Source organism: Myotis brandtii, unplaced genomic scaffold (genome assembly GCF_000412655.1).
Source record: "Myotis brandtii unplaced genomic scaffold, ASM41265v1 scaffold53, whole genome shotgun sequence".
NCBI lineage: Eukaryota > Metazoa > Chordata > Mammalia > Chiroptera > Vespertilionidae > Myotis > Myotis brandtii.
Genome location: NW_005369942.1, coordinates 7,465,829 through 7,491,910, shown reverse-complemented (window position 1 = coordinate 7,491,910; position 26,082 = coordinate 7,465,829). Strand labels below are relative to the sequence as shown.

General features: G+C 38.8%; 2 protein-coding genes across 9 annotated transcripts in view; one reads left to right on the top strand and one right to left on the bottom strand.

The window, feature by feature from the left end:
- Positions 1-18,711, top strand: part of PLK4 (polo-like kinase 4) — a 29,775-nt gene extending 11,064 nt beyond the window's left edge. For 2 of the 5 annotated variants that reach the window (XM_014548968.1, XM_005877761.2), the window contains exons 8-16: positions 332-436; positions 1,802-1,904; positions 2,796-2,945; positions 4,563-4,696; positions 4,787-4,878; positions 5,025-5,151; positions 5,963-6,103; positions 7,548-7,654; positions 9,273-9,845. In XM_014548968.1, the coding sequence (XP_014404454.1) occupies positions 332-436; positions 1,802-1,904; positions 2,796-2,945; positions 4,563-4,696; positions 4,787-4,878; positions 5,025-5,151; positions 5,963-6,103; positions 7,548-7,654; positions 9,273-9,375 (1,062 nt within the window). In that variant the 3' untranslated portion in view covers positions 9,376-9,845. Of the gene's footprint in view, positions 1-331; positions 437-1,801; positions 1,905-2,795; positions 2,946-4,562; positions 4,697-4,786; positions 4,879-5,024; positions 5,152-5,962; positions 6,104-7,547; positions 7,655-9,272; positions 9,846-10,707; positions 10,747-15,181; positions 15,185-16,861; positions 16,865-17,685; positions 18,490-18,676 lie in introns of those variants that run through there. The other 3 variants (XR_001364319.1, XM_014548969.1, XM_014548970.1) reach the window with 3 other exon arrangements.
- Positions 18,712-18,796: 85 nt separating this feature from the next.
- The window catches only part of MFSD8 (major facilitator superfamily domain containing 8), a 43,207-nt gene continuing 35,921 nt past the window's right edge, over positions 18,797-26,082 (bottom strand). For 2 of the 4 annotated variants that reach the window (XM_014548971.1, XM_005877760.2), the window contains exons 8-10: positions 22,358-22,461; positions 22,021-22,268; positions 18,798-20,293 (exon numbers count right to left, since the gene is read on the bottom strand). In XM_014548971.1, the coding sequence (XP_014404457.1) occupies positions 20,078-20,293; positions 22,021-22,268; positions 22,358-22,461 (568 nt within the window). In that variant the 3' untranslated portion in view covers positions 18,798-20,077. Of the gene's footprint in view, positions 20,294-22,020; positions 22,269-22,357; positions 22,462-26,082 lie in introns of all 4 variants that reach the window. The other 2 variants (XM_005877759.2, XM_005877758.2) reach the window with 2 other exon arrangements.

Here is a 26,082-nt window from a genome sequence, read left to right as displayed (position 1 = left end):
ATCTTCATCCTGTTTTCCCGTTTTCTGTTGCCTTTGTTTGGCATGCTATTGTCTTTTCAAAGTCCTCAGTCTCCACCCTACCTTCTGCTTTCTTTCTTTCTGCTCACTGGCTATCGTTTCACACTTCATTATACCTTCTTACCCTTGCTCCTTATGTTTCAGCTGTGCTCAAATACACTTCCAGTCCAGACTGTTGCAGTGAAGCAGTTATTTTATCTTCACTTTGATTTGTTTTTCTGCCATGGTTAAGTACTTCTCTCTTAAGTATTATATATGTCAGTGCTGTTCTAGTAAACAAGATAGTTCTTACTGATTTTGGTTTTGTTTTTAGGTGAGCATACTTGATTCAGAGGAGGTATGTGTGGAGCTTCTAAAGGAGCATTCATGTCAGGAATATGTGAAAGAAGTTCTTCATGTATCTAGTGATGGAAATATGGTAATGTGGATCTACTTTATTATCTTGCAGCTTTATCTCTTAAGTGTTTAGCCTTCTAATCCATTGTATAATGATGTCTTAAAAAAATTTTTTTAAATTAGTTTTCCTGATAGGGATAGTGTCTCTGGAATTTAAGAACTAGAATAGCATACTACATATGTTTAAATAAATTAGTGTGGATTCAAAAATAATTATAACCAATGTCCTGGCCACTGTGGTTCAGTTGGTTGAGCGTTGTCCGGTACACAAAAGTTCTCGGGCTTGATTCCCACTGAGGGGTGTGCATGGGGCAGCCAATCGATGTTTTTCTCTCTCTTTCTCTCTCTCTCTCTCTCCCGCCGTCTTCCTCTCTCTCTCTCAAATCAATAAAAACATATTTAAAAATAATAGTTATTATAACTAGTAACAAAATCTAAACTTTAGGCCTAAGGTTAAAAAGCAAAAAAAAACTTACTTTTAGAGCATATTTAGCATCCGCTCTAATAAAGAGTTAATATGCTAATTGGCTGGCCTGCCCTCAAAGATGGCAGCACCCAGTCCCCTCAGCCCCGCCAGGGCGGCAGGTGGGCCTGGCCGCTCCACATACCTGCCTCTAGAGACCCCCAGTCCCCTCAGCCCCAGGGCTGGCCCAAGGCACAGGCAAGCCTCGAATGTCAGCTGCCCAGCCGCCCAGGGCTGACCAGAGGCGCAGGCAAGCCTTGAATGGCGGCTGCCCCGCCGCCCAGGGCTGCCCAAAGGCTCAGGTAACAAAGGCTGGCCGAGGCTTGCACTGCCGGCAGTGGCAGCAGCAGAGGTGGGATGGGGGCGTCGCCTTCCCCTGATCACCAGGTCGTCTCCTGCCCCTGAGGGCTCCCGGACTGTGAGAGGGGGCAGGCTGGGCTGAGGGACCCCACCCTCTAGTACATGAATTTTCATGCACCAGGCCTCTAGTTTTCAATAAAGTATTTAACTAGAGGCCTGATGCACGAAGATCGTGCATGGGTAGGGTCCCAAGGCCTGGCCAGCGATCAGGGCCGATTTGTGGGGCGACCCACTGGCACCCGCCTTGGCCGGCCTGGCACTGCCTGCTCGCTGGCCCCATCCCCCACCACCGCTGCTGGTCACCTCCCTCTGCAGGGCGATCAGCGGCCTATCGGGTGGAGGGAGGGCCCTCTGGCACCTGCCTTGGCTGGCCTGGAGCCTGCGGGCTGGAGGCAGTTCCTGGTCAGTGCGCATCACAGGGACTGGTCGTTCCACCATTCGGTTGATTTGCATATTACGCTGTTATTATATAGGATATTACATGTGAGCTCTTTTCATAATTTTTAAATATAGTGCTGTAACTTAATGGCATACAATTAGAATTCTTAAAAAATATTTTGGCAGATCACTATTTATTATCCAAATGATGGAAGAGGTTTCCCTCTTGCTGATAGACCGCCTTCACCTACTGATAATATCAGTAGGTACAGCTTTGACAATTTACCAGGTATGTAAATTTATCAGGGAACAAATCTAGATAATGGACTTTTATATGTATAAACTCTATACATGGTTATCATAGAGTTTAATATTTGGTTGTAATATTTGGTAAGATAGGATGTACCTTATTACTCCAATGTTTATTCCTGTTCTGTGTAATAATGGTAAAAACTAACTCTGGGATATTTGTGTTGAATCATGTTAAAAATTCAACATGAAGTATACAGTTTTTTGCTTTTGAAATAATGACTGCACTACATAAATGTTCATTTATAATTGTGGTTGAACAAGTTTGACTCCCAGTTCAGCTCCTACACATGGATTGGGGAATTATGTACTGAGTAGTAAGACTTCACTGAGGTGACAATTAGAAACATACAAGAAAATCTGTGTAACTTTACTCTTATTAGAAATCAAAGTAGGTATACTAGTATACCAGTAAATACTATAAATAACCATAGCTACAGGAAGCTGTAAAAATGTACTTGTGTAAGGTAGAACCATAAAACTGCTCTAAGAACACAAAAAGAGCTATATTTCTTTCTGAAAAACATTTGATTCTGATATCTCAGAAGTCTTTTCATTTCACTTACAAAAATTTTCTGGAATTATTGCCTTATTTATAAAAAGGAGGTGATTCAAAGAAAGCATTTTAAGATAATCATAATACCAGTCATATGTATTTCTTGGGAGTTTTACTAAACTATCTTTAGTTTTTATTGAAATAATAGACGTATATCTCTAAAAATATTTTTATTTTGGTACTGGGATTACTAACCTATCAACTTGAATTTTTGAGGTAGAGTAGAAATAAATATTAAATGTTTATGTAATTTACATGTCAAGTCAAAATTTTATTCTCTTATGATAGATAATTTTTTTCTCTTTTGCTCCCTAGAGAAGTACTGGCGAAAATATCAATATGCTTCCAGATTTGTACAGCTTGTAAGATCTAAATCTCCAAAAATCACTTATTTTACAAAATATGCTAAATGCATCTTAATGGAGAATTCTCCTTGTGCTGATTTTGAGGTTTGGTTTTATGATGGTGAGTACCATTTAAAAATGGTAACTTTGGCCCTTGCCGGTTTGGCTCTGGATAGAGCGTCGGCCTGCAGACTGAAGGGTCCCAGGTTCGATTCTGGTCAAGGTCATGTACCTTGATTGCGGGCTCATCCCCAGTAGGGTGTTTGCAGGAAGCAGCTGATCGATGTCTCTCTCTCATTGATGTTTCTAACTCTCTATCCCTCCCCCTTCCTCTCTGTAAAAAATCAATACAATATATTTTTAAAAAATAAAAATAAAAATGGTAACTTTGGGGACCATTTTCTCAATCCATTGAGATTTTGTTTCCCAGCAATTGTCAATAGTTTGGCTTAAGTAAACTCACAAAAATTCTCAAATAAATAAATTAATTAAAATGGTAATTTTTCCCCTTTTAGTTGTGGTTGTTTTTAATTCAACACAGTAATTTTTTAAGATTATATGTATGTCACATACATATGTACATATATGTATATATATGAGTTAAGACACTCAGATGAACACATACAAAATTATCCTATATAATAAAAAGGTAATATGCAAATTAACCCTCACGCCCTTACAATATGGCTGCCTTCGACCAGGCCGGTAGGGGAGTTAGTGAGTGACGACCAAATGACTGAACAGGCAGGCTCTGTGGGGCGACCAGGCCACCAGGGGGGTTAGTGAGGGACGACCAAACAACTGAACAGCAGGCTGCATGGGGCAACCTGGCTAGCGGGGGGTTAGTGAGGGATGAGGCTGGCAGCAGGGGGCAGTTAGGGGAAACCAGGCCAGAAGGAGGGGCAACTAGGGGTGATCAGACCAGCACGCAGAGGCAGTGAGGGGCAATCAGGCCAGCGGGGGGGCACCAGTTAGGGGTGACCAGGCAGGCAGGCAGGTGAGCAATTAGGAGCCAGCGGTCCAGGATTGTGAGAGGGATATCTGACTGCTGGTTTAGGCCTGATCCCGGACCGTCAGTCAGACATCCCCCAAGGGGTCCTGTATTAGAGAGGATGCAGGCTGGGCTGAGGGGAACCCCCCCCCCAATGCACAAATTTTATGCACCAGGCCTCTAGTCTATAATAATAAAAGCATACTATGCTAATTAGACCAGATGACCTTCCAGACGAAGCCAGGGCTGCGAGGGAAGCCCAGGTCCTGGGTGCCAGAGGGAAGCCAATGCCGGCAGCTGGGGGAAGGAAGGCGTACTCTTGCACGAATTTTGTGCATTGGGCCTCTAGTGAGAATTATAAATGTGCAAAAGAGTGGAACAGAATTAGAGATTTTTATGTTCCAAATCTATTCTATAATGATGATTTACTGTTTAATCTGTAAAGATCCCTACTTTAAGGGACACTAAGCACATACACAGTACACATATAATGATAGCTGCCTTTCAATTGTGTTTTTATATGAAAGCAGTGATTTTTTTACAATATCCTGTGTTTCATACTTAAGCCAGGTATGTGTAGAAAAGAAAAATGGATAACCTATATTTACTTTGAGAGCCTCATTTATTAATGATCAGTGAATGAATATAAATGATACTGTGATCTAGGAGCCATTATGTATAGGTATAATAATATAAATCTAGGACTATTTAAAGATATGGTAAAAGATAGTTTTCTTATTTTTTAAGGAACAAAGATACATAAAACAGAAGCTTTAATTCATGTGATTGAAAAGACTGGAAAATCTTTCACCTTAAAAGGTGAAAGTGAAGTTAATAGCTTGAAAGAGAAAATAAAAGTATATATGGACCATGCTAATGAGGTATGTACCTACTTACAGGTTTTTCATACCAATTAACTGATCACAAATGACAGTTGAAGTAATGACGAAAGCACTCTTCTTTTGAAATAGGGCCATCGTATTTGTTTAGCACTGGAATCCATAATTTCAGAAGAGGAAAAGAAAAGTGGAAGTGCTCCCTTTTTCCCAATAATTATAGGAAGGTAAATGTTTGAAAATTTAAAAAGTATGGCTAAAATGTATAGGAATTTTTTTTTTTAAGTTTGGTGATTACATTATGAACATTCTTTACCTTTCTATAAATTGTAAACTTTAAGGGACTATGCTTGGTCATTTCTTTCTCCTTCAGAAAACCTAGTAGTACTAGTTCACCTCAGGGCTTGTCACCTCCTCCTATGGATCCAAACTACCTGATGAGTAAAATGATCGTAAATAGTGCTGCTTCTCCGGAACAGGCACCAGCACTTAATCCTTCTGTAAGTATGTATATGTCACTTTTGTATCTAAAGTCCTTCAATGATTGCCTCATGCCCTTGATGTAAAATTAAAGCTGCTTATTATCACCTTCTGTACACACTTTACGTATATTAATACCTACCTACTTTTCTAGCCTCACACCGAGCTACTTTACCCTACACTTGCTGGGCCTGAGCCTCAGAAGCCTTCTTTTAGTTCTTTGAATAAGTCAGACTCTCAGGGCTTTTTCACATGCTGTTCACGTGACTGGGAAATCTTTTCCCCGACCCCTCAAAGGGTAATTCTTTCTCATCCGTAAGTTCTCAGTTTAAATCTTACCTCAAATAGGCCTAACCTTCTGAGAAAATAAATTAGAGATTGTTGTTTTATTTGTACCTGTAAAGTCCCATTAACTACCTTTATATCCACGATAGGCTTATCGTTAAATAAGCTTACTCTATTTTTACTCAATGAACTATTATGCCAATGAAGACTAGACAACAATGTAGTATAAAATACAACAGTGAAGAAATACATGTTTATATACATACATGTATGTACACACACACATATATATACATACATACTATAATTGCAACTATGAAAAATACCTTGGGATAAAAGAAAAGATACCTACCAAAATGAAAACAGCAATTGTGTGATTTTTTTTTCTGAGTTTTCTAATTTTTCATAATGTGGTCATTCTTTAATTTTTGTTCTTAAGAAAACTTATTCTAAGCTAATGAAAAAAACAATCATTTTCTACTTTTACTGAAGTTGGCTTATAAAAATGGGAAGGCATAATATCCTTCTGTCTTGTACTGTTTATAGATGGTTACAGATGAAGGACTTGGCGGGCCTATTGCAGCTTCTGGAACAAACATCCATTCTAGTAGTCTAAAAGATTGTTTTCCTAAATCAGCACAGCCTTTGAAATCTGTTTTTGTGAAAAATGTTGGTTGGGCTACACAGGTGAGAAATTTTAGAAAAATGAATTTTCTTAGTATGTTTGGTTTCCATAGTGATTAGACAATTACCCCCAAATAAAAATTATTTTAAAGGTTTCTCTTTGCAAGAAAGTTTTTACACCTTATTTTGCATTGGTTGAATCATTTAAAAAAAATAATTTTTTTTTACTTGTGTACAGTTGGAAAATTAGATATTGTTGATAACAAATTGCTTACTAGGACATGGGTGGCCTGTTTTTGCCCTTGTTTTTTAAAGTACAGGTCATGATAATGGCTAATTGTTAGGAGTTTAGAATGATGTCCAGGGCATTTTAAATTTTAGAAACTTTGTAATCTGTATTACAACAGTAACATTTATTTGGCCACAAGGGACTTTTTAAAAAAATATATTTTATTGATTTTTACAGAGAGGAAGGGAGAGGGATAAAGAGTTAGAAACATTGATGAAATAGAAACATTGATCAGCTGCCTCCTGCACACCTCCTACTGGGAATGTGCCCACAACCAAGGTACATGCCCTTGACCAGAATCGAACCTGGGACCTTTCAGTCCGCAGGCCGACGCTCTATCCACTGAGCCAAACCAGTCAGGGCCACAAGGAATTTTTGCATTTGAAAGTTAAATCCACATTGTGTTTCAAGCTTATAGAATTTTATGTAGGTGTGAAAGTATATGTGTGTATCATCTGAAAGCTTGAAGCTTGGAGACTTTTGAGGATAGCACATGTAATTTTCACTTAGCCGTAAAGTAAAATGCAGCCTAGGCCTTTATGGGGGTAGGAAATTAAAGAAAGGGGACTCAATATTTGTTGAGTACCTGAGATGTGGTACCATGTTTTTCACATATATTGTCTCATTATTTCTCCTAATAAAACCTAACATTGGTGTTATCTCCTTAAGTGTGGCTTATAATGGTTGATTGGCTTGCACTGTCCTACTTAGTTGGCAGTCTGGATTTAAACCCAGCTCTCTGATTCCAGAGTCCATGCCACTCTATTTGGAGTGGTACATCATAAATATCAGTGGCTAAAGGGAAAGGTTTCAAACTTAAGATATTAGGTTCTCAGGCAGAAGAGAAATTCGTTTGGCCTACAGACAAAGGATAGAAAGAAATCCTAATTTTAAAAAGTGCTGCTTTTGTTATTTCCTAAATCTATACTTGGTTAGAAATACTGTTTAAAAAATACTATTGGAAAACAACAAGAAAAACTACTCTGATGTACTACTGGAAGCAGGATTCATTTACAATAATTTTAATATTTTAATATCCTAACTATTAAAGGAATAGTCTGAAAAAGACATGCATTTTCTCAATGCTATTATTATCACAGCTCCTAAGAGGTTTGTTGTTTTTTTAAACTATGTAAAACCTGATAAACATGAGTACCTTTTAAGAACCTCAGACCCTCTACTCTTATAGTAATTTCCAACACTTCATTATTTTTCTAGTTAACTAGTGGAGCTGTGTGGGTTCAGTTTAATGATGGGTCCCAGCTGGTCGTGCAGGCAGGAGTATCTTCTATCAGTTACACATCACCGAACGGTCAGACAACTAGGTAAGTTCTTAAAACACTGGTTGAGATTCAGTTCTTTGCTATAAATTTTCCCTATACATTGAAATAAGTGATTTAGTAAAGTTACTGTTTTCATTTTGACAATGTTTCTATTATTTAAACTATTAATTATTAGGAGTTCATATAGTCTTTTGTTTGTTTGCTTTTATTTCAGAGAGGAAGGGAGAGAGAGGGAAACATCAATGGTGAGAATCATTGATTGGCTGCCTCCTCCTGCACACCCCGCAACCTAAGCATGTGCCCTGACCATGACTTCCTGGTTCAAGGTCTATGCTCAACCACTGAGCACACCAGCCAGGTCCTATAGTCTTTTTAATGCATATTTTACGATTCTCTGCATGATTGTAGGGTAAATGGTATAGATAATCCACTGCAAGTGATTAGATTCTTTGTAGACTTACTCCATAGCCTAACTAGGTTGGCCCTTTTCAGAAATAATAGACTTCTAAGTGTAAGTAATATACCTAAACAGTTTACATCACAAAACATAGAAGCTAGGCTCTAGCTGGTTTGGCTCAGTGGATAGAGCGTCAGTCTGTGGACTGAAGGGTCCATGGTTCAATTCCAGTCAAGGGCACATGCCCTAGTTGCCAGCTCGGTCCCCAGTATGGGGCGTGCAAGAGGCAGCTGATCAATGATTCTCTCTCATCATTGATGTTTCTATTTCCCTCTCTCTTCCTCTCTGAAATCATTAAAAATATTTTTTAAAAAAACAAAACATAGAAGCTAGAAATATTTTTTAAGAGTTAACCAGATTTTTTTCTCAAATGAAAGGCTATATTGTCTTATCTAATGTAAAGTAATTAATGATTGGAACACGTTTTTAATTTATATGTTCATTCTGTATGAAAATGTGTGGCAGACACCATGCTAAAAATGAGGGATCTTGCAATAGCAAGAGTAAGCAATATTTTGGTTTCCATATTTCAAACCATAAGTTACTAAAAAGAGGTAGGGTTGATGATGATGCCAATACCAACATGATACTTTATGAGAAGTGTTTATTGTAAAGGAATTACTTGAGACCAATATAATTTGTGGATATCTATCAATTGCTTTTTTAAAAAATGTGTACATGTGCAGTGCCGTCATTTAAAGAACTACACATGAAGTTAGAGGCTTTGTTTAACAAGCTCTTTCAATTGCTCCAGAAAGTGGATGGATGCAGATATAAAATGGGTAGAATCCATGTTTCAGATGATAAAAGTTCAGATTTATTTGATATAGTCATTTGGAAATTGTTAACATTTAAATAGAAATGTAATCATACGTGTTTAGCTTAGTATTTTCCTTTGATTAGGACCTGCAATCTAATAAGGAATCCAGATCTTCAGGTTGCTTTAGAAATTATAAAGCCAGTTGAAGTGTTTTGGTCTAATTTTATTTTTATTATTTAAATATATTTTGAGCTCGGTCTATTTAGAAAGGAAGCAAATTTGGTATGCTTAACTTGATTAAGTATCTACTTTAATAAATAATTTTGTATAATTTTTCTGAGGTACCTCTGTCAATTGAAGAATCACTGAAAAATATAAATTTTGGTACTCTCATATGAACCAAGTAATTAAGTAATATTTTTGTCTTTTTTTTTCCCACTTAGATATGGAGAAAATGAAAAATTACCAGAATACATCAAACAGAAATTACAGTGTCTTTCTTCCATCCTTTTGATGTTCTCTAATCCAACTCATAGTTTTCACTGATTAAAGCTCCTTTTAGATATATAAGCTTAATAAATAATGTTTTTGTTGGCTTTCAAGGAAAGTGACTTTCTCTTATTTAAAATAACTTCTTCAGAAAGCCTTTCTATAGAAGAGAATTTTAATCTATACCATAATGGATGTATCCTAATCAGAGAACAAAACAGAATGCAACTTAAATCATTTATAAAATATAGTGGTCATAGATTAAAATAGGACAACTAACAATCTCTTAAAAGCAAAAATATAAATGGTGTGTGGTATGTTTGTGCTCTTGTTGTTTTCCCTACTTCTCAGACATAATGAATCATGGAAAAAACATGCTGGAGTTTTTAAATTTTTGAACATGTAAATAATATGTATTTATGTTATAAGGAACATATGTAAACATGTATATTTGTTTTATATTTATTTTTGTAGCACCAGTTTCTGATGAAGCATTTCAACCAATGCATTTTATATTAAAAACAAAACAAAACAAATAAATACAGTGATAAGTTACTTTATTCTTTGATTTATTTAACTGAATACTTATTATAAAATGAAGCTACTAGTAAACTTGTTTTTAAGTTTTGGTGCCTGTTTGTTTAGGAGGAGCCAATTAAATTTTTAAAATTACTTTTGCAAATGGTAAACACATTGTTTCCTTACGCTTATTTGAAAATATGTGTATATTATAATGATAAACAGTTTGACACTGAAGAACTTAATGCAGTTAACATGATGGAATGGAATGCCTAATAGTGGGACAATCATCCCTAATGAAATACTCAAAATGAGAATAGAATGAAACTACTTAAATATGATATAGACTGTTTAACCTAATGTTTTCTGCTGAATTTTATACTCAGAGATATACTGGAGCCAATACCTTTAAGTAGACAGGAATGCCCAATGTAACAATTATTCAACAATGTTTTTGAGGTTTTTGTCTCAAAAGATATGAACAAATGATTCGCAATGGAAATCCATATAGTAATTCCAAAGGATATATGCTCAGCCACATTTAGAGTTAGAGAAATGCAAATATTTCCTTTTATCAGAGATTGGTGAAAAATAGTAAATGAGCAGGGCATTCTCAGATGTTGATTAGAGTATAAATGATAATCTAATATATATTTGGCAATATCTATTAAAATTAACACATTTTAATACATTGGTAATCCAACTTTGAGGAAGAAAATAATGTAAGGAAAAAATACCAGAAATAAAAGAGTTTCCCTCTTAAAAATGGAAATAATTAAAAGAATTCCTAGCTAAGTTTTGCTTTGACAAAATTTAACTAGGCATACTTTTTATAATCTCTTTTGGTCTTAATGTGTCTTTATGTTTCAGGTATTTCTCTTATACTAATATATAACACTAGAGGCCCGGTGCACGAATTTGTGCACCAGTGGATCCCTTGGCCTGGCCTGCGGAGATCAGGCTGCAACCGGATCTCTGACATCCCCAAGAGGTTCCGGATTGCGAGAGGGCAGTTCTCGAGTTACGCACCCCGGAAGCAGGCTCCCTCCTCTCTGGTTCCAGGTGCGTCACCTGAGAACTGCAGCTGCCAAGTCACTGCAGCTTGGCAGCTCCTGTGTTGAGTGTCTGCCCCCGGTTGGTCAGTGCGCATCATAGCTACCGGTCAGACAGTCATTTGGGCTTTTATATATATAGACTAGAGGTCCGGTGCATGAAATTTGTGCACTGGGGGGTGGTGTCCCTCAGCCCAGCCTGCACCCTCTTCAATCTGGGACCCCTCGGGGGATGTCCAACTGCCAGTCCCACTGTGGGATCGGGCCTAAACCGGCAGTCGGACATCCCTCTCACAATCCGGGACTGCTGGTTCCCAACCGCTCGCCTGCCTGCCTGATTGCCCCTAACCGCTTCTGCCTGCCTGCATGATCACCCCCTAGCCACTCCCCTGCCAGCCTGATCAATGCCTAACTGCTCCCCTACTGGCCCGATCGCCCCCAACTGCCCTACCCTGCCGGCTCGGTTGCCCCCAACTGCCTCCCCTGCTGGCCCGGTTGCCCCCAACGCCCTCCCCTGCAGGCCTGGTCACCCACAACTGCCCTCCCCTGCCAGCCATCTTGTGGTCACCATCGTGTGACCAAATGGAAACGGCCATCTTTGATCACATGGGCATGGCCATCTTGTGTGAGGGCATGATGGTCAATTTGCATATTACCTTTTTATTATATAGGGCATACTTGAATTTTGTTTCTTAATTCAATCTAATAACCTCTAGTTTGTTAACCTTTTTTTGTCATTTCTGATTTATTTATATTTTTTTTAATATGTTTTATTGATTTTTTACAGAGAGGAAGGGAGAGGGATAGAGAGTTAGAAACACTGATGAGAGAGAAACATCGATCAGCCGCCTCCTGCATGCCCCCCACTGGAGATGTGCCCGCAACCAAGGTACATGCCCTTGACCGGAATCGAACCCGGGACCCTTGAGTCCGCAGGCCGACGCTCTATCCACTGAGCCAAACCGGTTCTGGCATTTCTGATTTATTTTACTGTCATTACAGTTCTATTACATTGATGTCTGTTATTTCTCCTCTTTCACTTCTGATTTTGTTTATTTGGGTCCTCTCTCTCTGCTTCTTGGTGAGCCTGGCTAGAGGTTCATTCATCTTGTTTATCCTTTCAAAGAACCAGCTCTTGGTTTCATTGATCTTTTGTATTGTTTTTTTGGTCTCTATGTCATTTATTTCTGCTCTGATCTTTATTGTCTCCTTCCTTCTGCTCACTCTGAGCTTTTCTTGTTGCGCTCTTTCTAACTCTTTGGGTTGTAGAGGTAGATAATTTATTACCATTTTTTCTTATTTTTTGAGGTAGGCCTGTAGAGCTATAAACTTCCCTCTCAGGACTGCTTTCACTTTGGATTGTTCTGTTTTCATTGTCGTTCATTTCCAGGATGTTTTTAATTTCTTCTTTGGTCACTTTGGTAACCCAATCATTGTTTAATAGCATGCTATTCAGCTTCCAAGTGTTTGAATTTTTTTGTTTTTATGGTAGTTTATTTCTAATATTATGCCATTTTGGTCTGAGAAGATGCTTGATATGATTTCAATCTTCTTGAATTTGGAGAGACTTTGCCTGTGACCCAGTATGTGGTCTATCTTTGAAAATGTTCCATGTGCACTTGAGAATAATGTATATTCTGTGGCTTTGGGGTGAAATGTTTTGAAGATGTCAATTAAGTCCATCTAATCTAGTGAGTCATTTAGGATTGCTGTTTCTTTGCTGATTTTTTGTCTAGAGGATTTATCCAGTGATGTCAGTGGGATATTAAAGTCCCCTACTATGTTTGTATTGTTGTTGATCTCTCCCTTGATATCTTCCAGGAGTTTATGTATTTGGGTGCTCCTGTATTGGGTGCATATATGTTTACCAGGGTTATATCCTCTTGTACTGATCCCTTTAGTATTATGAAGTGGCCTTATCTCTTGTTATGGCCTTCACTTTGAGGTCTATTTTGTCAGATGTAAGTATTGCTACCCAAGCTTTTTTTGCATTTCTATTTGCCTGAAAGATATTTTTCCATCCCTTCATTTTCTGTCTGTGTGAGACCCTTGTTCTGAGGTGGGTTTCTTATAGACAGCATATATATGGGTCATGTTTTCTTATCCATTCAGCCACTTGATGTCTTTTGATTGGAGCATTTAGTACATTTACATTTATAGTTATCATTGATAGGTACTTGTTTGTAGCCATTTTTATTTTTTGTGCCTGTGTTCCTTCTTCCCTTTTTATTTCTTTTTATGCCAGTCCCTTTAGCATTTCTTGCATTGCTGGCTTGGTATTAATAAACTCCCTTAGCCTTTTTTATCTGTGAAGCTCCTTATTTCCCCTTGGATTTTGAATGATAGCCTGGCTGGATAGAGTATTCTTGGATTCAGTCCCTTACTTTGCATCACTTTGTAAACTTCCTTCTATCCCTTTCTGGCCTGATGTGTTTCTGTTTAGAAAATCATTTGATAATCTAATGGGAGATCCCTTGTACTATCTGTCTGTCTCTTGCAGCCTTTAAGATTCTCTCTTTGTCCGGTACATTTGCCATCATAATTACGATGTGTTTTGGTATGGGTATTTTTGGGTTCATCTTGTTTGGGACTCTCTATGCTTCCTCATTCATTTTCACCTTGAAGTTGTAGCATTCATTGATGATTGTTGCCCAAAGCTATTATTTCACTAGAGGCTGCTTAATGAAGATTTGTCTAATTCTGTTATTCCATTTGTATTTATTAGCTTGGATTATTCTACAGAAAAAAACTTTACCTCATCATTATTTGATTACCTGATGAAGTCTGGGTATAGGAAAGGCAAATTAGATTCTTACTGATTTCAGAGAGGAAGGGAGAAGGAGAGATAGAAACATTAATGGTGAGAGTGAATCACTGGTCAGCTACTTCCTGCACCCCTCCTACTGGGGATCGAGCCTGCAACCTGGGCATGTGCCCTGACCAGGAAACAAATGGCAACCTCCTGGTTCATGGGTTGACACTCAACCACTGAGCCACACTGACCAGGCTACTTTAGTTTTCAGATTAAAAACAAAAGCCGTAGCAACCTCCAAAGGTGACCTATGAATTTATTTTGGGGGTCATTAAGAACTCAGGTTTTCACTTATTTAATATGTTTAAATCCATGGCAGATATTATTTTCAATATATCAATTTTTGGCAAGCAGGAGTCCCTTTATCTGATCCTTGTATCCTTTTGGTGAGCTCTAGGCTTTGATAGCTCCCTTGCTTTCTGGCACTTGCTGTCTCAGGCTCATCTTGTTTCACACCTGGGATCAGCCATTTCTACAAGGAGCCCAGATTTCTTAGAGACCATGTTACCTTAAGTGCCTTCCCATTTCTCTTAAACTCCAAAATACTTAACATAATATTGATATATTACAAATGGATTATCTTCCTAAGTGAGAAACTGATCCCTTCAGTGCTCCGAGTTATTAGTAGGGCCTGTATTGCCTGAAGAAGCTGGGTACAAACAGCTTTGTTTGTTTTCTTTGATGGTGCATATGATACTTTCTAGGATTACAGTGATATGAAAACAATTGAGAGGTATAGGTATAGTGAATAAATATGTTTATTTTAGCTCAGCAAACCTTTCTTTGGTGGAACTCTTCTCCATCCAGTTATCTTTTTTAAAAAATATATTTTTATTGCCGTAACCCAGTGGTGGGCAAACTGCGGCTCGCAAGCCACATGCGGCTCTTTGTCCCCTTGAGTGTGGCTCTTCCACAAAATACCACATGCGGGCGCGCATGTACAGTGCGATGGAAACTTCATGGCTCATGCGCAGAAGCCGGTATTTTGTGGAAGAGCCACACTCAAGGGGACAAAGAGCCGCATGTGGCTTGCGAGCCGCAGTTTGCCCACCACTGGGTTACGGCAATAAAACCCAGGTTCGATTCCAGTCAAGGGCATGTACCTTGGTTGCGGGCACATCCCCAGTAGGGGGCGTGCAGGAGGCAGCTAATTGATGTTTCTCTCTCGTCGATGTTTCTAACTCTATCCCTCTCCCTTCCTCTCTGTAAAAAATCAATAAAATATATTTTTAAAAATAAATAAGAAATATATTTTTATTGATTTCAGAGAGGAAGGGAGGAGAGAGAAACACTAACAATGACAGAGAATCACTGATCTGATGTCTCCTGCATGCCCCCTACTGGGGATTGAACCCACAATCTGGGTATGTGCCCTTGACTGGAATCAAACTGGGATCCTTCAGTCTGCGGGCCAATGCTCTAACCAATGAGCAAAACCAGCTAGGGCTCCAGTAATAAATCTTTAGTCCATGTAATTGAGATGGTCCTCACAGGGTTCTTCCCCCCTCCCTTCTCCACACAATTACATTCCCCAGAATGAATGCATGACCAAGACCTGGGTTAGTAGAGGATTCCACCCCTGCCCATTTGGTCATTTCAGGGATGGGTATATAAGCTAAACTTGGCTACTTGGAGCCTTTTCTGATCCTTCTGCCTGAGCTGTTTTCCTCTGAAATTGTTAGCTACAGAGATACATTCACTGACTTTCCTGTTCAGGTCAGATACCCTGTTCTTCACCCCTATAGTTCCATATACTTCTCTTTCATTGTCCTTCCCTCAAGCATAATTATCTGTGTAATCATTTTACCTATGTCAGACTCTCCTTACTAGGGGCTTATATTTTGTTTACTGCTCTATTTCCAACAATGCAATGGTGATTAAGTAGGTATTCAAAGTATGAATAAGTAATGTTTTAAGGCTTAAGGAGCATAATAATATTTTTATTAGAAAATGTACATTCACAATGTAAAATGTATTAAATTACAAATAAGTCTATAATAGTCAAAAATGGCACCCAAAATATCCTTTCAAAATAACAATCTATTAAATAGGTGCAGATAAGTAGTCTCCTCTTCAAAACAACAAGGTACATAAAGATTTATTTTACTTATGCAAAAGGAAAGTTTCATATGAACTGGAGTTTATTTTAAATGTAGCCAAGCTTAGGAATGTAGCATGAAGCTTTGTGAAGTTATAAATCCCTACAAAATATGACAATCACTCTTTCTTAACAAGTTTAGGTTTTTCAAAACATCTTTTCTTAAATACTGGGTGTGTCCCCAAAAATACATATACACACTTTATCAGCTGATAGCTCAATTTTAAAAATGAAATGTATTGTAATGAACACTGCCTTTATAATTATTCAAAATGTGGTACACATTTTTTGGGACACCTAAATATACTACTTTTAGGAACTTTTCATTTCTTAGTGTCTCATGATCTTTTTCAATTTATACTCAACTTGTCCCACTCAAAACCTCAACTATGTGATTTTTTTCCTCAAACTTTACCTACCTGCTCTCTCCTCAACCCCATGTCACTTCCTCATCTTCTTTTATGCCAAAGTGTGCACTGGTATAATACCACAGAGAAGAAAGTGCTCTCAATAAAAAGGTAGTAGTCATTTTTGCAAGGTTATAGTTTATCTGAATTTTATTCCATGTTATAAGTCTTTAGAAGTTGGAAAACTTTTGGTTTATATTCTTGCATTGAACCAAACTGGTTAACCATTAAGGTAAGATAAAAGCTGTTAATGGGTGTCAAATTATATTTGTCAAATATTTCTGCTAATAAGAGACACTGTTATAGGTAACTTAATTTACCCTACAATTAGCAATTAATTGCCTGCTACTGCAAACTGGGCTATGTTCCTTACTATAAAAAGTACTAGCCCTACCCGGTTTAGCTCAGTGGATAGAGTGTCGGCCTGCAGACTGAAAGGTCCCAGGTTCGATTCCGGTCAAGGGCATGTACCTTGGTTGCAGGCACATCCCCAGTAGGGGGTGTGCAGGAGGCAGCTGATCGATGTTTCTCTCTCATTGATGTTTCTAACTCTATCCCTCTCCCTTCCTCTCTGTAAAATATCAATAAAATAAAAAAAAAAAAAAAAAGTACTAGAGGCCTGGGGCACGAAATTCGTGCACTGGGGGGGGGGGAGGTTGTCCCTCAGCCTGGCCCGTACCGTCTCCAATCTGGGACCCCTCGGGTAAGTCCGATCCCTATGGGATCGGGCCTAAACCAGCAGTCGGACATCCCTCTCACAATCCGGGACTGCTGGCTCCCAACTGCTCGCCTGCCTGCCAGCCTGATCACTCCCTAACCACTCCCCTGCCAGCCTGATTGACACCTAACTGCTCCTCTGCCAGCCTGGTCGCCCCTAACTCCCCTCCCCTGCCGGCCTTGTCGCCCCTAACTGCCCTCCCCTGCTGGCCTAGTCACCCCTAACTGACCTCCCCTGCAGGCCTGGTCGCCCCTAACTCCCCTCCTCTGCAGGCCCGGTCGCCCCTGACCTCCCCTACAGGCTTGGTCACCCACAACTGCCCTCCCCTACTGGCCTGGTTGCCCCTAATTGCCCTCCCCTGCTGGCCTGATCGCCCACAATTGCCCTCCCCTGCCAGCCATCTTGTGGCGGCCATCTTGTGGGAGGGCATGATGGTCAATTTGCATATTACCGCTTTATTATATAGGATAGTGGTTAGTTAAGAATGTGGACTCTGTGGCCAGACTATTACTTAGACAAGTACTTTAACTTCTCAGTACCTCTTCACCTGTATGAGGGGAATCATGATAGTGCCTATAATATGGTACTATAAAACTGAGAATTAAACTGTACATTACACATTACCTGGGATGTGAATTCTATAAATGTTCACTATTATAGTTTTCATCATTACTATTATTGATGTTATTTCTGTCATGCACGGTACTTAAACCAAGGGTGAAGTTTACTCTTTAGGATTAGAGTGCCCCCAAAAATGTAAGACAGAAGAAGGAGTTGTGAACATTAGGGAAGAGGGATCCCAGGACGTGACCAAACAGCCAGAAAATTGGTTCTAATAAATCTAATTGAAGCATAGTCTTGCTATGGGAGGTGGAGAAGAGTGAAAACAATCTTAAAATGTAATCACAGGATGATTTCTGTCAGATTAAGCCTTTTATTACAGCCAAAGAAGTTGGATTTAAGAATACAACAAACCTCAGTAGCAAAAAACACAGAACAATCCAATTTAAAAATGGGCTGAAGATCTGAAAAGACATTTGTCTAAGGAAGACGTACAAATGGCCAACAGGTATGTTAAAAGGTGCTCCACATCACTAATCCTCATGGAAATGCAAATCAAAACCACAGTGGAGTATCACCTCACACTTCTTTGTGTGTGTGTGTGTGTGTATTATTATTCAGCTATAAGAAAGGAGATCCTGCCATTCCTGATGACATGGATGGACTCTGAGGGCATAATGCTAGCTAGGTATGATATGAATTTTATGTGGAATCTAAAGAGGTGAACTATTAGAGGGAGAAAGTGGTATGATAGTTTCCAGGGTGTTGGGATGGAGGAAACAGAGATGTTGGTTAAAGAGTACAAACTTCCTGCTACAAAATGAATAAGTTCTGAGGATCTGCGGTACAACATTGTGATTATAGCTAATAATACTGTATTATATACTTAAATGTTGCTACGAGAGATCTTAAATGGTTTCACCACCAAAAGGAAATGGTAATTATGTGATGTGATAGAGCAGTGGTTCTCAACCTTGGCTGCACATTAGAATCACCTGGGAATCTTTTTAAAATCCTGATTTCTGGGCCTCATCCTCCGGAAATTCTGTTTCTTTGTTATGGGGTGGGGCCACTGTGATAGAGATATTAATTAATGCTATGGTAGTATAATTTTATAATATATAAGTGTATCAAATCAACATGTTGTATACATTAAACTTACACAATGCTATATGTCATATCTCAATAAAGCTGGAAACAAACAAAAGACATAGGAAGAATACATCCATCTACAAGCCAAGGAGAGAGGCCTCAGAAGAAACTAACCCTGCCAACACCTTGATCTTGGACATCTAACCTCTAGAACTGTGAGAAATAAATTTCTGTTGTTCAAGCCAAAAAACAAAACAAAAAACAGTACCACACACTTAGTATAAAGTGCAGATTATAGTCTTTACTTTCAATTTTGAAAATATTTATAGAGTAGGAAACATTTGGAAAAGTATTTTGAAATATCTTTACTTTTTTTTGTAATTCTGATTATCCACAAACATATTTCTATACTAGTTCCTTGTATCAGCATTCAACTTAGGTAGAGGTAGAAATGTATACATAGAGACCATATACTCAAGTAAACTCAGTAAACTGTGTTAGGTTAAAGACATTTGTTTCAAATATTATCCTGACTAGATTGGGGCTGTCATGGCTCATCCAAATGTAAAATAATGCAGATCTGAATAGCTGTGCAGATATAGACTGAAAACTGTTGTGTCTACCTTGTCACTAATAAGTGGTGGGAAAAGTAAATAAAGTAATAGTTTTCCTCCAGAATTTAAGGGAGTTGAAAATGCCAATAATTATAATTAACAGTTTGTTTCAGTATATGTATATAATAACACATACACAATAACACATACCTGGCTTATGTCTCCAAAGCAAATTACTTATTAGCACTTGGAAGAAAAAGTAGTTAACTCTACTAAAGGTAGTAAAATTCATCCTGGTCTCTTAATCCTCTTTATTACTTAAATATTAGCATTATCCATATTCATGTATTAATTTAGTTATTTAGTGAGATAAGACAGAAGGTGTATTAAAAATAAAGAAGGTAGGATGGGAGACATAGTAAGTGGAAAATTTAAGAGTCATGATATTTATTTCATAAGGGAACTTGATAGTAACATTTTAAATAAATAAAAAGTAGGTATCTTTGATTTGGTCAAGATACCTACTATTTAGGTAAGCCGTTGCTATAATTTCATTCTGTTATACGTAATTCTTCTAGAACTTTACTGTGGTTCCACTGCATAGATATCCTCTCATTGTTTTAAGTGATACCTCTGCAGTTTGGAGAAAAAAAATAGTTTCCCATTTATAGACCATTGCTCATTCACTCATGAATTCATGTAACCCCCAAAGGTGCTGAGTGAAGAATATTTCTTTTTTGAGATAAAGAAATTGACCCAGAATGTTTTTTTATATTATCTTACTATTCAGTTACTCATAGAATTCCGTGTTATTCAATATATTCTCTTGCTTTTCAAAATATATAATACCCGAAGCCTGACTTTTGGAAACTGACTCATAGCAACTGTCTGACAGAGCCTTAGTAAAGGAAGTCCACACAGCAAGTACTGTGCATCCCAGTGTTAGTTAGCTAGGTTCCTCTTGAATCCTTCCATGCCTTACAGAAAAAGCAACGAGTCTTCTGTAAACCACTCCCAGGAGTGTGATGGTGAGCACAACTATTCCACACACAAGGCTGAATGCCCATCGTGGGCCCCAGGAAGTGTACACTTGGCTGATGAACACGGGTCCAAGAATCCGTGCCGCACTTCCAGAAGCTGTTAACCAGCCCATGTACACACCCTGTGAGGTGGGGATGGGGAGAAGCAGATTGATATTCAAGTTTAGTTATTTTAAAAATAAGAATGATGCTACTATTACAAAACTATGGGAAACTCACAGGAATCACTTTCTCCATCTTTGATTTGTGAATTACATATAAAATGCATTTTTATAAATACAGCAAATAATGAACAGTAAACTTACCTGATAGAGTCAGCTTAGAAAAAACAAAAGTAGTAGAAAAGAACAAATTAAATATCTGCTGAGGCCCTGGGAACAATAGAATTTATTAATTTACTTTTTAAGACTAACATTTATTTTGTACTTGCTATCTTCCACACACTGTGTTAGGTGTTTTACATATATTTGCCAATGTTCACAAATGTTTATTACTGGTGTCCCTACAAATGTGGAAGCTGAAGCTCAGAAATTCAAGTAACTAACAAGATCTCTGAAGCCATGTGTGCCTAACTCCACTGTACCACCTTTCCACTGTACCACGTCACTCCTCCAATTACTGTGCAGTGCAGCATTACCTTTAATAGTCTCACATTGAAAACCTAACTGTCCACATATCTCACTCATATGTGAGATATAATGATAAACATAATCTGATGAACAAAAATAGATACAGAGACAAATGGCAGGGGAGGGGGGGTTAGAGAGCAACCAAAGGACTTGTACGCATGCATATTAGCATAACATGACACAGACACTGGGGCAGTGGGAGCTTGCCCAGGGTGGGAATGGCTGGGGGCAGGGGTGTCAATCGGGGAAAATGAGACATATGTAAAACTTTAGACAATTTAAAAAAAAAGAAAACCTAACTGTTCATCAGTGGTGGATTAAGTAAATAAATTATGGTATATTTAATTAATGGAATGCTAAGCAGTTGCTAAAAAGATTGCAATTGTTTCTGATATTTTTCTCCATTTTGCTTCTATATTTTAATTTTTATATCATGAATATGGAAATTCTTATAATAAAAACTAATTTTAAAATATACATAGCTGCTGTACTTGTTTTTTTCTTTATTGATTAAGGTATTACATATGTGTCCTTATCCTCCTCTTGCCCACCCCCCCCCCCCACCCCCGTCCCTGCTCATGCCCTCATTCCCCTGTTTTCTGTGTCCATTGGTTATGCTTATATGCATGCATACAAATCCTTTGGTTGATCTCTCCCCCTTACCACCACCCTCCCCTACCTTCCCTCTGCGGTTTGACGGCCTGATCGATGTTTCTCTGTCTCTGGATCTGTTTTTGTTCATCAGTTTATGTTGTTCATTATATTCCACAAATGAGTGAAATCATGTGATATTTATCTTTCTCTGACTGTACACTTTTAAGGCTATTGTGTTTTCATCTTTTAGTAATCGTACCTAGGGCCAAATGAAATTAAGCCTAGAGTCAAATTTGCCTATCAATTTTGGTTTCCCAACTGTTGCCTAGTTTAAGAATGAGTTTCAGAACTTTATGCTTCAGATATTTTTTTTCTATGAAAATGATTTTGAGCTCATAACCTCTGAGTTCAAGAGAGCTTTGAGTTTTTAGAGTGCTTTTTTTGTTCAGTTTCAACACACAAGTCCTATAAGTACTTTTTAAAAATTGTCGGGTTTTTTTATAAATTCAAAATGCTGAATATGATAAAAATCCCCTATACCAGCTTGTGTGAAAATAGAGAATGGTAGCACAGAATGTCAGTGAAGCATATTTCACATAATTGCAATGCCAGGGTAATTGACTCACCTGAGGTTTTGGTCCCAAAATTTTTGAATATAATGTATATGACATAACATTGCAGGATGGATAGCCTATTCCAATTAGCACAACTGATGTGAGGAACTGGGCTAGATGGATCACGGGGGTGTAGAGGCACCAGGCTTGTTCAATTGGGCAACCAGTTGGTCCTTCACTCTGATCTTCTCTTGGAGACCGCCAAAGAGTAATAATAATTTCCCCAAATGTGGTATTAGGAATTGAATGATTATGTAAATCTGTAAAAACAAAATTAGTATAGTGCATGACTTATTACTAGATGAATAACGGATGCAATGTAACATTATAGAATTATGTATGGATATACCTTCCCACTGTATCTTGGGAAATTGATTTCCCCAAGGTAACAAGATAAAGAAGCCAATCCATATGATGACAAGTCCTCCCAGTAGAATAGCACGCTCACCAATCCTGTTAGAGAACAAAAACATTATAACAGTTTCATTACTTTTATCATTTCAAAAACTATAAATAAAATATTTTGATGCTTTTAGTGATATATCAATTAAATGAATGCTAAATATAATTTCCCACTAAGAACCAGGACTTCTCTAAAAACTGGCTTATTTCAGATCTGGTACAGAAAAATGTATAAACTGAGCCTGGACATTTACTAGGTGTATCGGTTAATAATGCGGATTTTGTAATGAAAGAAAACACGATAACTTCAAGAGAAACATCAAATGTGCTTTATTCAGCCCTGACTGGTTTGGCTCAGTGGATAGAGCGTCGGCCTGCAGACTGAAAGGTCCCAGGTCCGATTCCGGTCAAGGGCATGTACCTTGGTTGTGGGCACATCCCCAGTAGGGGGTGTGCAGAAGGCAGCTGATCGATGTTTCTCTCTCATCGATGTTTCTGACTCTCTATCTCTCTCCCTTCCTCTCTATAAGAAATCAATAAAATATATATTTTTTTTAAAAAGTGCTTTATTCAAAGTAATGTCCATCGTTAGCTATACATTTCCCCCATCTTTCAGGTAATCTGTGGATATCATCCCAATAGAACTTTTCTTGTTTTAAGGCAAACCATTCAGAGACCCAATTTTCCACTTCTTCGTACAATTTGAAGTGCTGCTCAGAAAGTGTGTGTGCCATAGATCGGAACAAGTGGTAATCTGAAGGAGCAAGGTCTGGTGAATACGGCAGGTGGGTTAATACTTCCCAGGCAAGATCTTTTAATGTGTCTTTAACTGGTTTTAAAGTGTGTGATGGGTGCATCATCATGAAGTAAAATTACTTTGCCATGTCTTCTGGTCCATTCTGGTCGTTTCACAATCAAAGCGTGGTTCAAATTGATTATTTGTTGTCGGTAGCGATCAGTATTAATGGTTTCACCTGGTTTTAGAAGCTCATAATATACCATACCTTCCTGAGCCCACCAAACGCAGAGCATTGTCTTCTTTTTGAAGCATTTGGCCTTGCCGTCGATGTTGATGGTTGTCCTGGATCAACCATGATTTTGTGCGTTTGAGACTCTCAAAATAAATCCACTTTTCATCGCCAGTTACAATTTGATGCAAAAAAGACTTTCATGCCATTGAAGCAAAATTTTACTGATGACTTTTCGGTTTTCCATTTGTCTTTTGTTCAGTTGATGTGGCACCCATTTTCCTTCCTTTAAAATCTTTCCCATTGCTTGTAAGCGATCGGAAATTGTTTGCTGAGCAACGTTTAATCTTTCTGCAAGTTGTTTTTGAGTTTGACACGCATCTTCATCCAATAATGCTTGTAATTGTTGGTTTTCAAACTTTTTTGGTTGACCTGGACGTTCTTTGTCTTTCACATCGAAATCATCAGTTTTAAAGCATTTAAACCAGCGTTCACATGTATCTTGAGATGGAGCATGTTCACCATAAGCTTCTTGAAGTATTCAGCAGCACTTTTCTTCAAAATAAAGTAATGAATTAAAATTTCCCACAAATGCTCTTTTTTTAGGCACAAAATTCAACATTTTTAAGTGTAAAAATATCTATTACGTTAACACCTTCAGCAAAATTGACATATGAAGTTTTGAAGCTTGTTGTCAATACAACAAAATAGCATACATATCAAATCGCATATATATCAATATATGTGTAACTCCATCTATTGAAAAATAATCCACATTATTAACCGGTACACCTAGTAGTCATACCAGAGTGCAGAAAAGCTACCAGTGACTACTAGATCATGATAAAAGGACTCAGAGCCAATTGGAAGAAGCATGACAATGTGAACACTAAAAAGAATAGTAATGACAATGGACTGAAACACATAAAAATGTTATAATCTATGAATTCATATTATATTAAAATACTCTTGGTCACTTTTAAGAGGATATTAGCAAACCAATTCTTTATTTTAAAAGCCAGTTAATAAAATAAAAGGAAAGAATCACCCTGTCTTTCCTATACAGACTGTACCTCAGAATAACCAAACAGTTGGTGACAGGAAGTTTCTCTTTATTGAAAATACTACAGCAAATAAATAAAGAAATGATAAAATTAAAATAGCATTTTGCAATGACCTATGAATGAATTAATGGATCTAGGGAATGTCAATGACCACTTACATAATAAAAAGATAAACAAAACATTACATTTCTCCAGATGTAAGTTTATAACACCACCTATAAATTATTCTTGTCAAAAAAATTAAACTCGTGGAGAACCAAGATGGCGGCATAAAGTATAGACCTTTTGTGTGCTGCCTCCCACAACAACATTGAAACTACCAACTATAAGACAAAACAGCTATCATCCAGAACCATGGGAAAGCTGGCCCAGTGGAAGTTCTACAACTGGAAGGAAAGAAAGAAGCGCATTGAGACTGAGTAGGAGGTGCAGAGGCGCCAAGAACAGAGGTACAGACTCGCGCGCCAGGTGGGCTGCAACTGGATGCGCGGTTTTTTTCAATCGGAAGGGGATACAAGCTCTCGAATCCACTGGGCTTGTTGGGGCAGGATTCTGAGGTCCCAGACCCCTACGGGGAGAGGCGGGACTGCCTTGCAGCGGGTCGAAGAGTGAGGGTGGCTTTCTCGCGGAGCTGCTCGCCAGCACTCGGCACTCGGGGACGTGGAGATGCGGAGTCTCGGAGAGGCGAGGAGTCATGGAGATGCTGAGGACAACCATTGCTGTTTTCTCCGCCCTGGTGATTCCCTGAGACCCCGCCCTACTCAATTTACATCCCCACCAAAGCTGTGCCAGTGGCACAAAAGGAACCACCTGCGCTTTTGCAGCCTAACCCAACAAACTGCAGATTTCAACTCCTCGCATCCATAAGGGACACACTCAAGAAGCAGAATCAGGTTTGGAGGAAGCCGGAGCCAGACCTGGCTGGGCCGGCGACATGGAACCGCTGTACCAGCAAACGCACAGGCAGGTCCACCAGATCCAGTCTCACATGGGACGCCGGGAGACAGCAGACAAGCAGTCTGTGCAATTAGTAGAAAACGAAATCGAAGCAAGCATACCAGATATTAAGCCAGCTAGAATGCCTGGAGATTTTGTCCAGCAAGGAGCTTCCCAACAAAAGACAGAATGCCAAACTTCGTGTTGACCAGTTAAAGTATGATGTCCAGCACCTGCAGACTGCTCTCAGAAACTTACAGCATTGGCGATACGCAAGGGAGCAGCAGGAGAGACAGCGAGAGGAGCTTCTGTCTCGCACCTTCACCCCCAACGTGGGATGCAGCGCCCCCTGCAAGGCTGCATGAGGCTGCGACGGCCCTTGCGAGGCTGTGACGGCCCCTGCGAGGCTGCGACGGCCCCTGTGAGGCTGTGACGGCCCCTGCGAGGCTGCGACGGCCCCTGTGAGACTGAGACGGCCCCTGTGAGGCTGAGATGGCCCCTGCGAGGCTGCACTGGCCCCTGGGAAGCCAAGAAAAATACCACATGATCTCACTCATTTATGGATAATAAAGACCATTATAAACTGATGAACAACAACAACAAAAAAGCTTTCCAGACAAAAAGAGGTTAAAGCAGTACATTAACACCAAACCATCAATGCAAGAAATGTCAAAGGACTGCTCTAAGAAGAAAAGGAGAGAGAT